Below are 12649 nucleotides of genomic sequence, written 5' to 3'. Positions count from 1 at the left end.
CAATGGGTGATATACGTGATGGAGAATGTATTATTGTACTACAAACTTCGGAAAGACACTACTAGATACCCTCCTCCCAGTAACGACTAAAAAGAAGTAGATTAACGCCGCATCTCCCGTCAGCAATATCATAGTGCATCCTGCTAGGAATCTTAAAAACCAGAAACTAGTCCAAGCCGCTCGAAGAGCACTTGCCACTGGAACCATCTTTCAAGGTATCAACCGCCTCAGAGTCAGAGTCACCCACGACCCCCGCCTGAAGCGAAGCCATCAGCGGGTCCATCAGCCGACCATCCCGGATCGCTTCGTAGATGATCGATATCCAAGACCCGACTGTCTTCTTAGAACGACCACCAAGCGTATCACTCTGCGCAGTCGGATGCTCGACGAACCCCTGATGGAACGGCACGCCAAGCTGGCGCCGCACCGTCTGGTAAAGGATCCTTGAGCCCGTTCCGAGCATTCTCTCTGTGTGCTGGTAGCTGAAGAACGCGTGCGCGGTGTCCTGGTAGATCTCATTGAGGAGGGCACTGGCGCGGGTTTTCCAGGTCTCCAGGTCGGAGAAGGTCGGGGTTTGGCTTGTACCAGTACCTGCGCTGGAAGCAAATGTCCGACACAGGGTGGGGAGGGCGCTTGTAACGACTTCTTCGATGCGGTCGGTGACGTTGAGGCGGGTTGTGGTCGGCCAGGATTTCTGGATATGTGTTGATAGGGCTTCATTGAGGGTTGCGAGGTCGGAGTCGGAGAGATGTTCGGAGAACAGATGGGAGGTGAGCGTGTGGAGCTGTGGTGTTGAGCGCTGCAGGAAGGTGATGTGGAGGACGCGCAAGTCTAGTGCCTGGCAGCCGATGTAGAGGCTGCAGGCGCACATGAGGGAGACGATTTCCACTGCTTGCATAGTGTATCGGCCCGACACGAACGCCATGGAGTTGACGGACTGGTTGTGCATCTCGGCTGTCTGGACGTGGGAGCTGACCGGGTTGGCGAGATAGGCTAGCTCCGCCATGTAGGAGGCCATGCTGATGTCGACGCCTTTCATGGTGAACGAGAGGCTGGGGTCGTCGGCGACGAGGTTGGTGGGCAGCCCGTTGTTGAGGCTCGGGTCGATGAGCTCGGTGGCCTGGGCGAAGAGGAGCCGGCCGAACATCTGAAGACAAGTCCGGGTCTTTTCCATGGCGGACGTGATGGAGACGGCTTGGAAGTTGCCGCCGTAGAAGATGTCGTCGGACTGCGCGTCCACTAGGGGATTGTCACAGGAGGAATTGAGCTCGACGGTGACTTGCCGGTGGGCGAGAAGGAGATCTTCAAGCTGTGGGCCAATCCACTGTGGCACGGTGCGAAGTGCGTAGCGATCCTGTATCAGGCCGGGACGGTTGCGGTCTTTCCGATTCCGCTCAAGGTTCTGTGCGAGCTGCGAGCCCTGCAGGAAGGACATTACGTTTCTCGCGCATTCAATCTGCCCGTCGTGCGGGCGGATGGCGGAGATGAACGGATGGAAGCTTTCTGCGTTGCCCATGAGGGCTTCCACGGTCACAGCTGATACCGCCTGGACTAGGACAGCGAGTTGATGCGCTTCATACATGACCAGACTGGCCAGTGCAGCAGAGGCCGAAGTACCATTGACGAGGCCGAGGCCCTCCTTTGGTCCTAGTGTCTGCGCCTCGAGGCCCGTGGACAGCAGAGCATCACGCGAGTTCATGATGCGGGTTTTATCTGAATCCTGAACTTGCACATATACATCCGGACTACCTTCGATGGCTCCCGCGATGTAGGAAAGCGGCATCAGATCGCCTGAAGCTGAGATGGAGCCTCTCAGAGGTACCACAGGCGTGATGTGATTCTCGATCAGCCGCAGCAATGATTCAATCACAGGCAATGAAACGGCAGAATGGCCACGAGCGTTCGAATTGCATCGGACCAGCATTGTGCCTCGCACCCACGAGGGTGGCATGGCGTGCGATTCAAGCGACCGCTGCTGAAACTCTAAGCCCTTGTCTGATCTAACTAGAACGCCTGCCTGAAGAAGTTGGAGCAGTCCAGACTGCAGTGCAACGACTCTGTCAGTTCGAGAGTCGGCGCTTCCACCAAACCCTGTATTGACACCTGTGGATTTTTATTAACATCTAAATCGGTCAATGCTGGTTAACAAGGCATAGTACCGTATACGCAGTAACCCTTGTCCAGATGGTCCATTAAGACTCGAACACTCGCTTCGATGCTGCCTCGGACAACAGGATCCATAGTCATCCTAGGTATGCACCCATGGCTGCGGTATCAAGATTGTCAGTCTCGCGTTCCCAGGTACTAGAAATGTGACAGACTATACGTACTGTGCAACGGCTACCACAGCCGCTATATCAAGGCTTGTACCATTTACCTCGACATCCTGGCGTTCCAGCAGTTGTTGCAGCCTCTGCCAGGTCTGACAGGCTGTCTCAAGATGGGCATTGAGATAAGGAGTCTTCATTTTCGGTTCCTTCAAGCTTAAGGAAGCATCGGGATTCGCAGTTGATATCTCAATATGCACCTTCTAGGAGTAATGATTTTCGAAAAAGCAAATCAAGTCTCTATTTATCCCTCGATCTGACCCGGAATTCGGAACGAGTAGAGCCCTCTCCTCAGCCGCAACCTGGAAAGCAAATGTCTCAGCTATTCGCCTTCCAGGAAGGACCAAGATCGCCGTATTGAATAATGGGGCAGAGGATCGACTTGCAAAAGTACTATTGCCGCGACTGAGGGCGTTCAGGGGGAGCGTGGTTGGTGGCATTGGCATGTTTGCTTCTTCTTCTGCCCCATCCCGCATTCCTCAGCTGTGGATGGCTTGGGAGGTTGCACAACATGGTTGGTCGAGCGCTGGAGGTTATTGATTTAGAATCAAGGTTGGTTTTGATCTATCGATGATCAACGAGGGTCTCGGGATCATGCAAGGCTCGAGAGCTCGTGGTGACCAACCTTGATTCGTGCACTGCAGGTAATTATCCCCTGTAATCTCTTGCATGTTACAGTGGCTTGAATGAATCGTGCTCCGGCCGTGCAGCATGCATCGATCCGATCATGGGATCAAGTAAGATAGATATGCGTGACGGGAACCAGATCCGTGAGAGATTCGGACAGGGATCGCAGTGGAGAAACCTGGATTGAAACTTGCTGGGGGTGGAGCGTGCAGACGCTATTGACCTTAATTTTGAGGGCCGTAATCGCCTGGCGAATCGGAATGACATGAATGAAGCTGGAAATGTGATATCGTTCCTAGCCTGAGGTCCGTGAGAGTAGTGCAGAAGTCTGTTACCAACAACACTCGCATTGTCACCTGATTTTGTTTCTGTGGCCAGAGAATCTAGGCAGCATCCTTTATATCCAAGTTACGTGCGATGGTGATTCCTACAGTGACATCAGGAACATAGACAAACATTCAGTACGTTGAGATTGGTATCTTGCTACAAGTAACCTCTGCTAGGTATACATTCGCTCTGAAGATATGCAAGTGAACCACAGTAGACCATAATGAACCATGTGCGCCATCCCTTTCCCAGTTGACAAGATGGTAAAAAAAAAGTGAGAGAAAAATGGCAATAAATGACCGACAGTATCCGCAATAAGAAAGTACACCCGTGGGCGGCTCTACCTCATGGCTCCTTGCATCAACTGCTGACGCAAAAGCATGATTTGATTCCGCTCCATTGGTGGCAAAGCATCAATAGCTGACTGTGGCATACTGAGCACTTGTTGTAGAAGTTCTTCTTGCGAGGGAACTTGTTGCTGGGGTGCCGCTTGTGCCGCGGGTTGAGGGGCAAAAGGTGTATTGACAATTGGTGGCGTGGAGATCTGACCAGGTACGGCTGAGAAGGGCTGAAAAGCCTGTGCCGCAGGGGGAGCTGAAGGAGCAGCCGCCGCTGTTGGTTGTGTCGCTTGCTCTACCACTACCCCCAAAGTGCTGTAGTCGACGAGATTCATGAGCAACAGGGCCTGGAAAATGGCATACGCCAGCTGCGGGGCCTGTCGCAGGAGCTCCGTCGCGCGGGCCGGATCGGTCATTGCCAAAGACTTCATTTGTGAAAGAACGTCAAGGAGCTGGTTCGGGGGTAAGGACGAAAGTGTCTGAGAGATAGCGTTTGGACAATCCAAGTGAGGCGGCACCTCGACACCGGGGGGAAGAGGGGGGAGCGGCGCAGATGGCTGCTGACCGTGTTGAGCATCCTGACTGGGCATCTGAGATGTCTGAGAGTAGTCAGGGGGCACCGAATCCTTCTCGTTGTTGTGAGGCCAGTCCACGCGGATCTTCCTGCCCATGATCTCGAAGTCGTTCAAGTTTCGGACCGCGGAGGCGGCGGCGTCTGCATCGGCGAAGTCTGCGAAGCCATAACCCTTTGGTTTTCCCGTCTCCGGATTCATCATAAGACGGAATTTGGTAACTGTGCCAGCGGAGCTGAGGATGTCTTTGACCTGTTCCTCCGTAAGGTCTGAAATGGACTCGTTAGCCAGACTGGACAGGAGTGCAACAGAGGCGAACGGAAGCGCACATACTATAAGGAATATTTCCCAGGAAGACACTCTTCCCAGTCCTCTCTGGAGCCATTTTGCTGCGTTTATCGATTTCCAATGAGCTCCGTTTCTGAAGGCAAGGCTCTAAGCTGAGCGCGTGACGTGAGTTAATGGCAGGATTTGGAGTGCCGGGCGAGTAATGGTAGAAGGCAAACGTAAATTAAATTACAGATATATCGCAGGATTTTCTAGAACAGTAACAATTCAACAGACCAAAGCTCGAGATCTGTGTTGATGAATGAAGTATTGCAGCAATGAAGAAAAGCTGCGAGCGGGACCAAACGCTTAGTCTTCTTTGAGCTGTCTCCAGGCGGTGGCTGAACTTTTGATCGAACCTCAAAGTGCCGGGCTCATCCACACCTTCACTTCTCCGACGTCAGCTTCACATCTTTCAACCGCAATCATGGCCCGGAATCCTAAGGAACAGTGGGAGCGGCTTCAGGTAATTCTGCAGAACCGTGCAGGTAAAGGAGGGTTTGGTTTTGGAGGTGGATTTCCTGGAGGAGGTCGCGGCGGCTTCGGAGTAACTGGAGCTCTCATCGTGCTCGGTCTCGGTGGATGGGCTTTGTCGAACTCGCTCTTCAACGGTGAGGTTGCATTTCTTATCATGGATAATTCGAACTACAGAAGTGCTGACTTGTCATTCGGTCAACAGTTGATGGTGGTCACCGTGCCATCAAGTACTCGAGAATAGGCGGAGTCAAGAAAGAAATCTACAACGAAGGTACCGATGCCATTATCTGAGACCATTCCTACGGCAAAATCATCTGACAAACATCTTTTCCTACTTTAGGAACACATTTCCGAATCCCATGGATTGAAACACCGGTCATCTACGACGTGCGCGCGAAGCCACGGAACATCGCTTCCCTTACGGGTACCAAGGACTTGCAGATGGTGAACATCACCTGCCGTGTTCTATCAAGGCCTCGAGTAGATGCACTTCCTCAGATCTACCGTACCCTCGGCACAGACTTTGATGAGCGTGTCCTTCCGTCCATCGTTAATGAGGTTCTCAAGAGCGTGGTTGCGCAATTCAACGCGAGCCAGCTGATTACACAGCGTGAGAATGTCGCGAGACTCGTTCGGGACAACCTTGCTCGCCGTGCGGCCCGCTTTAACATTGCTCTAGACGATGTGTCTCTTACTGTACGAACCCTTTGGCTTGGACAGCCCCCAATCAGTGCTTATATAACTAATCTGGTTCATTTCGGCTTTCTAGCATCTGACCTTCTCCCCCGAATTCACCGCCGCCGTCGAAGCCAAGCAAGTCGCTCAGCAGGATGCCCAGCGTGCTGCCTTCCTCGTCGACAAGGCCCGCCAGGAGAAGCAGGCCTTCATTGTCCGTGCCCAGGGTGAGGCCCGCTCTGCTGAGCTCATCGGTGACGCGATCAAGAAGAGCAAGAGCTACATCGAGCTCCGTAGGATCGAAAACGCGAGACAGATCGCCCAGATCCTTCACGAGAGCGGCGGAAAGAACAAGCTGTATCTTGACACCCAGGGTCTGGGTCTCAATGTCAACGCATCACGCGGAGACGAATCGAAGTAAATGCAAATGCTTGGCGACTCTCGGATCAGAATTACTGGCGCTATTGCAATCGCTCGGGTCGCGATCTAGGATGTGGAACATGTTATCTGTATAAATAGTTGATCTTCAGGATTTCAGTGCAACCTGGCGAATTGTTTCTCTTCTCTACTGTTGCATCTTCTACTACGATTGCCGTGGAACCCTTCTCAGAATCCTCGTAGGACCTATCCGCTGTTGACAGTAACGTATAGTTCAATAATTCTAGCACCAAGTACCGATATTATCAACTCGAAATCTAACGTCTTCCCATTAAATATCTCTTTGCCATTCGATAACGCCGTGTCCGGTCTTCTATCAAGGAGTGGATAAGCAGTGCGGGGATGCGATAAAAGCGGTGGGCGGGACTCATTTTTTTCAATATCGGAGGCCTGCACATACGTATCTCTCCTCCAACGAGAATTGTAATTTAGCACTTGTTCAGGGTTCAGCCTGCTGTATCCCTCAGAAAACACACAGGTACGTATCCTGATCCAGGATTCTCCAGAGTTCGCACAAATTCTCCATCAGCCTCGTCGATTGCCATACCAGCGCATCTACAATCAAACAGCGAAAAAGCTACTGACTCCCAGAATACAGAATGGCCGACCCCCTCGCAGACCTCGACTCCAATGTCGACCTCACAGTCCAAGAAATCCTCTTCGCCGCTTCACAACACGACATCCCCAAGCTCCGCCGCCTCATCCGCTCCAACGATAAAGACGGCAACCCGGCCAGCGTGAAAGACCCCGAGACAGGGTTCACGCCTCTCCACGCAGCGATCGCAGCTTGCGAGCCCGAGGAGCCACAAACAGAGACCAATGGCGTCAATGGAGAAACGAGCACCGCCAGCACGGAGCAGAAGAGTCTCGTGCAGTCCGCCGCGGAGACGGTCAAGTTCCTGCTCCAGGAGGGCGCGATCTGGAATGACCTCGACCTGAACAACGAGACGCCCGGGTGTATGGCGCGGCGGCTGGGGTTGACCGAGCTGTATGAGATGATGGTGGATGCGGGTGTGCGGGCGGAGCTGCTTCTCAACCGGTTGGATGGGTACGAGCCGCTCTCTGACGAGGAGGAGGATGAAGAAGAAGCGGGACAAGACGATGCGGACGCCAACGAACCAGCTGCGGAAGAGGAGCAGGATGACGCTCCGGAGTTAGTCGTGACAAGCACGGCCAGCGCCGCCGAGGCAGGCACAGCAGCACCAGGACCGGAGGTCACGAGCTCACGCTACCTCGACTCCAACCTGACCTTCACAAACGACCGACTGCTCGACCAGGACCAAAATGGCGTGATGATGGCCTGGGAGACGGAGATCATGTCCCGATCCGCCAAGAAGCTGCTCCCTACTACAGGACTGCGCGTCATGAACATCGGCCACGGCATGGGCATCGTCGACGGCTTCATCCAGGAACAGTCGCCGGCCGCGCACCACATCGTCGAAGCGCACCCGGACGTCGTGGCGGAGATGAAGCGGAAAGGCTGGCACGAGAAGCCCGGCGTTGTGATCCACGAGGGTCGCTGGCAGGATATCCTGCCTGCGCTGGTGGCGCAGGGCGAGACCTTTGATGCGATCTACTACGACACCTTTGCCGAGTCGTATGCTGATTTCCGGGAGTTCTTCAGCGAGCAGGTTATCGGGTTGTTGGAGCAGGGGGGCAAATGGGGCTTCTTCAATGGTATGGGGGCTGATCGGCAGATTAGCTACGATGTCTATCAGAAAGTGGTAGAGATGGATCTATTCGAAGCCGGGTTTGATGTAGAGTGGGAAGAGATCAAGGTGCCCAAGCTCGAGGGAGAGTGGACTGGTGTCCGCAGACCGTACTGGGTGGTTGACAATTATCGCCTGCCCTTGTGTAAGTTTATGGATTAAATGATATACCCTTGGATAATCAATAGATGGATATGATATACTAGTTAGATATTTCAATCTCTCCTACTACGCTCGTTTTCTTAGCAACAAGACTCTATGCTTTCCATATGCGATCTCTAATGGGGATTTCATATAGCAAGCTACATATCGGCGCCAGTCGGCGCCAGCGTATATATTACATAGGTGTACTACCTATAACCAGATGATTGGTCTCGGCAAGAGAAGGGAATGATCTTGAAGTGATTATGTACAATCTAACATCGTCTAGTTACATGTGATTAACCAGTCTGGTCATCTTAGCATACAGGAAAAGCTCCGTGGCGATCAATGCGCATCGCTAATTCAAATGGGAAGGGGACATTCGTAAAAGCAAAGAAAGAGATGGTTTGAAGGGGATCATTGCGAAACGACTCCGATGTAGGCTTGCTTGCGGACAGGAAGTAATAGCAGAAAGGGGTATCTATAACTGAATGAGATCGATCTCCGAGAAATCCGGTGGACTGCGGCTGAAAATGGTACGGCACTTGCCGTCCAGCGCTTGATACTCGTTACTGATCCAGATGTGCTTGCTGAACCGTTGAGTTCGATAAATCTCATCATCGCTTACTCCCAGATCGTCTCGCGGAATCCATATCACGGGACGTTTTGCTCGTAGAGCGTCATGTTGAAACGCTCGCTGAGTCAGTTGATCACGCTCATCTGGTGTGAGATCCTCCAATTCATCATGAATACCGGCAAACAATGCGTGCCCTATTTTACCCGTAGGAGGGCCTTGGGCTTCGGCGTCATGCGTGATCTTCTCACGGACTCGCTGCAAGGTCGGCACTGAACCGCTCGAATGAGTTCCAAAATATTTAGACCGTGTTTTTGATGACCGATCTGCCCATGAATGATGGCGGCTGTTGTGGAGAGTGCCCGTCTGAGTCGATGCTCGCCGCCCAGAATTCGCTTCGATGTTCTTCAGTTCGATCTCGTGGGCCCTCCTATCTGCTTCGTGCTCTTGATATTCCCGCTCTGCCAGCTGGTGCTCGATCGTGTCGGTCTGATCTTCCTCAGGGAAGCCAAGGCGGGCGCGCTGAGCGCGACTGAACTCCTCATCACGACGAACAGCATCATCCTCCAAGGTGATCGGCAAGTAACGGATCAGCGGGCTGAAGGCTTCGTTCAGAAGGATTTGGTACCCGATTGTGAGAATCAAAACCACAATCATGCATATTGCTTGCCCTTCGCAGGCAACGTTGCCGTCCACATCACGGACCAAAAAGAACAGCCCGATCAAGCTGAGTTCCATGACATATAAGCCCGTGAAGAGCTGGTTGATAGCGCGAGGGAATAGTAGCCCGCCAGTGTCAAAGCGGAATTTGGTGACGTACAGCGTGTTATATCTGTACACGAACCAGAACAGGCCAAAGGTGATGATGTTGAAGACCAAGATCAAAGGGGATATCACACAATAGATCAAACCTGATTTCGCGCATTAGCTACATCAGAAGTAGTCCCTCTGGGGTTAAACATACCGATCGATGCGAGAGTAGTATAGACCGGAAAGAATGTTCCCCATTGCATCTGATTCAAGTTCGTTGTGCGACCCCATTTCTTTCTTGCTGTGTTATCCAGTAAGGGTGCTAGAATAAACCAGCTGAACAAGCCAACGATCTGCACTAAAGCTCCGGCACTCACTGACAGCGCCTGTAGAATCATATACGAGAAGAAATAGTTGCTCGAGGAGGGGATGTTTTGGGCCAGTAATTCTGGCCAACTGGTAACGTTTGTGACGTTATCGATGATCGTCGAGAAACTGGACGAGATAGCAACGACCAGGAACAACTGGACGAACAGGAAAGCGAAGAAGTAGTTCTGAACGGTAAGTTCGATGGCCATGCCTGTGTGTAACCCTTGAGCTCGACAGAGGAATCGGAGAATCAGGGGCAGGAGCGCCATCAAGATGGCTAAGAAAAGCGGGGGCAAGATACCCTGGATGGCAGAGATGAGCCAGTCTGGCAGCTTGGAGATCCAAGATAACCATGTGAAGGCATTTTCCAGGTAAGACAATTGAGACAGCAAACCAGTAAACGCGACGGGGAACGCCCAGCCAACCACCATAGCGCAGACGATCGTGAGAATCCCGAATGTCCTCAGATAACGCTCCCACCATTTGATTGACATGTTGTCCCAAATCACATCGTCCGGCGAGATCTCCACGGTGCGAGGGGCCATTTGTTTTGGCAGGTGATGACTGACAGCCTGACAAGCCATATGAGCAGCCACCTGGTGGTTGAACTGTATGAACGCTGAATTCATGAGGGGGAATTTCTCGGGGTGTTGCTGATCAATTTCAATCTCCAGATTTAAGCGAGCGATTTCCTTCCGGCAATAGTCTATTGTGTCCACCTTTTTGCCAATGAGCCAGAGGGAAGGCATCCAACTGAGACCAAAGATTGGCAACCTCATGGTGTCACGATCCTTTTCCCGGATGTACTTTTTCCATAGCGGCTCTCCATAGTCTTCACTGTCAAAGTCTTCATTGTACGCCACCGGATATTTCTCACCTTCGACTTCGTCACCTTCTCCCCGGCCTTTGTGCTTCTTGCCTTTTTGCTTTTCATCATTGTGTGATCTCTCTTCGTTTGAAGCTTCTCCTTCGGCCGGGTCCTCTGGAGCCGTGAGTGGAAACTCATCCGGTTCTGTCCTGTTGCTCGCTTTGGAATAGTTGCTAGACATTCGACTTTTCCAGAAGGGCCGTCTTGGCTTGGAGTTCGATCTGCTACGAGGAGCATCGGATGGTGCGCCATTCTCATTAATAGACGCTGCATTTCCATTCCCAATTGATGGGGTGATGCTATCGTTGCTTGGTCGCCAAGGATCGGGCAGCTCTGCGCTGTTTGTTTCGGCATTCGAAGCTCTATGTTGGAGAGGCGCGGTAGTCCCAGCGTCTGGTACATAGCCCCCTGACCTAGTCAGACTGCCGTCGATGTCGCCCTCCACCCGTTTCAGAGTTCCCAGAACGGATCTGCCCAAATTGCCAACACTTTGACCAACCATCCCTACCGCTTCCACAGCTGGGTCGAAGGGCTTGCGCTTTTTAGGCTCTCCAGAGTCGGCACGGTGCTTTCCATGAACATCGCGATGCAAAATCTGGTTCAATGTGTGAGCTTGGTGCGGATCACCTGAGCTGATACCGCCGCCTGCAGCTAGTTGCAGCGCATGCTCGTCGGTGGCCTGCTTCTGCTTCCCCTCTACCTCCTTAGGTCTCAATCCGGATTTCTTCGCTGCGGCCTTCGCCTGCTTCAATTGAGCTTTCTTGCATTTAATGATCAAGTCCGTCTCTGCAGACTCTAGCTTCAATGCTAGCGCATCACGTTGCTTCACCTTCTCGTTCAGATCGTCAAAATTGCGATTGATCCATATATTTCGGATGCCACCCGGGAAAACATCATACAGTGACTCCAAAGCCTCAACAGACAGCCAGCTGTCTGGGATGGCTGTTACCAGCACTGTTGTTGCAGAGGCTCGAAGTCGATGCTGTGGTGAAGTGAGGTAGGCTTGCCGAAGGCGGATATACCCTTTCAGCTCATCGAAGAATATGGCGCACACATAGACAATAACGATGACAGCCATAATTAGATGTGCCCAGTAGCGCTGGACGTGTTCTGGGGCCACATTACCCCAGGCCAATTGGTCAAGGCCAGTGACATTCCATGTGTCACCTGTCCCAGTTGCATTCTTGAAGTTTCGGTCTTTCCCATCCACTTTGTTCAGGGGCAATAGGACGGGCAACACAATGCAACCTAGCGGAACGAAGATCTTGAGAAGCATTCGCAAGTATCGCAGAAAGAAGTAGGCATCCAGGCCACATTTCTGGATGAATTCGGAACTAGAGGTGCGAAAAACAGGGCCAATCCAACTAAACAAACCCGGCGGGGACGGTTTTGTGCGCTCTCTGTCCGGGACCAAATACGTTCTAGGTTGACTATGGAGAAGCCCAATGTTAGTGGTAAGTACTGATACGGACGTTGTCAGGGATACTCACTAGATACGAGTGAGTTTGCCTTTGAGAAGCAAAAACAGCAAGAATTCAACAGCAAAGACTATCACTGCAGTTGCGAGCGAAGCCAAAAATGTCTGAATAGTGACACCTTCATTCCTTTGACCGTTCCCACCCGCGTGCTCCAGGGCCAGCCCAAGATCGGTCGCCATCTCTGCGAGCAATGGCGCTGATGCAATGTAGTCGATTTTCGGCGAGGCTCAGAAAAAATGATCCGCAGTGTTCACAATGATGTCGTCGAGAGAAGATCAATTGAGGTTGAGGGAGCATTCGTGAGAAGAGCGCAAGTCGAAGTCATAAGATTAGAGAGAATAATGCACCGCTCATGGATGCAAGGAAAAAGAGCCCATCACTGCAAATCTCATTGTCAATGATCATTCAGCAGACGGGGCAGATGTGAAACATCCCGCAGATAAAGAGATCGGATCCTTATATAAACAATAGAGTACATACAGGGAGGCAACAACGAGTGAACATGCAATAAACAAGGTGTCGACAAGTTGATATGCGCCAAGGGCACAGATAAAATAATGACAACAGTGGCACCAAGAGATTCCTGATTCGACCGATTTCACCGTCTAAACTAACGCTAGCCCAGGGAGCTGACAATGCGATCATTTGTGGA

The 12649-nt window shown here is 52.0% G+C and overlaps 5 protein-coding genes across 5 annotated transcripts; 2 read left to right on the top strand and 3 right to left on the bottom strand.

The window, feature by feature from the left end:
- Positions 1 to 166: 166 nt before the first annotated feature.
- Positions 167 to 2467, bottom strand: P174DRAFT_362522 (aromatic amino acid ammonia-lyase; the record flags this gene model as incomplete). The annotated part of the gene is made up of 3 exons (XM_024821866.1): positions 167 to 2103; positions 2160 to 2266; positions 2331 to 2467. The coding sequence occupies 3 exons, from the start codon at positions 2465 to 2467 to the stop codon at positions 167 to 169; spliced, it is 2181 nt and encodes a 726-aa protein (XP_024687325.1).
- A 946-nt stretch (positions 2468 to 3413) lies between these two features.
- On the bottom strand, positions 3414 to 5016 carry P174DRAFT_508930 (putative polyadenylation factor subunit CstF64). Its single transcript, XM_024831503.1, has 2 exons — positions 4525 to 5016; positions 3414 to 4460 (listed from the first exon to the last, which is right to left on the bottom strand). The coding sequence occupies exons 1-2, from the start codon at positions 4574 to 4576 to the stop codon at positions 3622 to 3624; spliced, it is 891 nt and encodes a 296-aa protein (XP_024687324.1). The 5' UTR covers positions 4577 to 5016; the 3' UTR covers positions 3414 to 3621.
- P174DRAFT_437146 (prohibitin subunit PHB2) lies at positions 4707 to 6271 on the top strand. Its single transcript, XM_024826209.1, has 4 exons — positions 4707 to 5129; positions 5198 to 5266; positions 5336 to 5691; positions 5765 to 6271. The coding sequence occupies exons 1-4, from the start codon at positions 4946 to 4948 to the stop codon at positions 6089 to 6091; spliced, it is 936 nt and encodes a 311-aa protein (XP_024687323.1). The 5' UTR covers positions 4707 to 4945; the 3' UTR covers positions 6092 to 6271.
- Positions 6272 to 6497: 226 nt separating this feature from the next.
- Positions 6498 to 8008, top strand: rmt2 (protein-arginine N5-methyltransferase). Its single transcript, XM_024823119.1, has 2 exons — positions 6498 to 6586; positions 6707 to 8008. Exon 2 carries the CDS (start codon positions 6708 to 6710, stop codon positions 7977 to 7979), a length of 1272 nt encoding a protein of 423 aa, XP_024687322.1. The 5' UTR covers positions 6498 to 6586; position 6707; the 3' UTR covers positions 7980 to 8008.
- Positions 8009 to 8439: 431 nt separating this feature from the next.
- P174DRAFT_508927 (putative DUF221 domain protein) lies at positions 8440 to 12502 on the bottom strand (the record flags this gene model as incomplete). The annotated part of the gene is made up of 3 exons (XM_024831502.1): positions 12010 to 12502; positions 9497 to 11949; positions 8440 to 9443 (listed from the first exon to the last, which is right to left on the bottom strand). Exons 1-3 carry the CDS (start codon positions 12174 to 12176, stop codon positions 8440 to 8442), a joined length of 3624 nt encoding a protein of 1207 aa, XP_024687321.1. The 5' UTR covers positions 12177 to 12502.
- Between the last annotated feature and the right edge of the window lie 147 nt (positions 12503 to 12649).

Source organism: Aspergillus novofumigatus, assembly GCF_002847465.1.
Source record: "Aspergillus novofumigatus IBT 16806 chromosome Unknown P174scaffold_1, whole genome shotgun sequence".
Taxonomy (NCBI): domain Eukaryota; kingdom Fungi; phylum Ascomycota; class Eurotiomycetes; order Eurotiales; family Aspergillaceae; genus Aspergillus; species Aspergillus novofumigatus.
The sequence above is the reverse complement of the archived record's forward strand: the minus strand, read 5'-3'. Positions and strand labels throughout refer to the sequence as shown.

Coding starts and splice junctions, on each gene's coding strand:
- P174DRAFT_508930 (XM_024831503.1), bottom strand. CDS start 4,576: ATGGCTCCAGAGAGGACTGGGAAGAGTGTCTTCCTGGGAAATATTCCT. Junction 4,461..4,524: donor CCTGGGAAATATTCCTTATA/GTATGTGCGCTT, acceptor AGTCCATTTCAG/ACCTTACGGAGGAACAGGTC.
- P174DRAFT_437146 (XM_024826209.1), top strand. CDS start 4,946: ATGGCCCGGAATCCTAAGGAACAGTGGGAGCGGCTTCAGGTAATTCTG. Junction 5,130..5,197: donor GTCGAACTCGCTCTTCAACG/GTGAGGTTGCAT, acceptor TTCGGTCAACAG/TTGATGGTGGTCACCGTGCC. Junction 5,267..5,335: donor GAAAGAAATCTACAACGAAG/GTACCGATGCCA, acceptor TTCCTACTTTAG/GAACACATTTCCGAATCCCA.
- rmt2 (XM_024823119.1), top strand. CDS start 6,708: ATGGCCGACCCCCTCGCAGACCTCGACTCCAATGTCGACCTCACAGTC.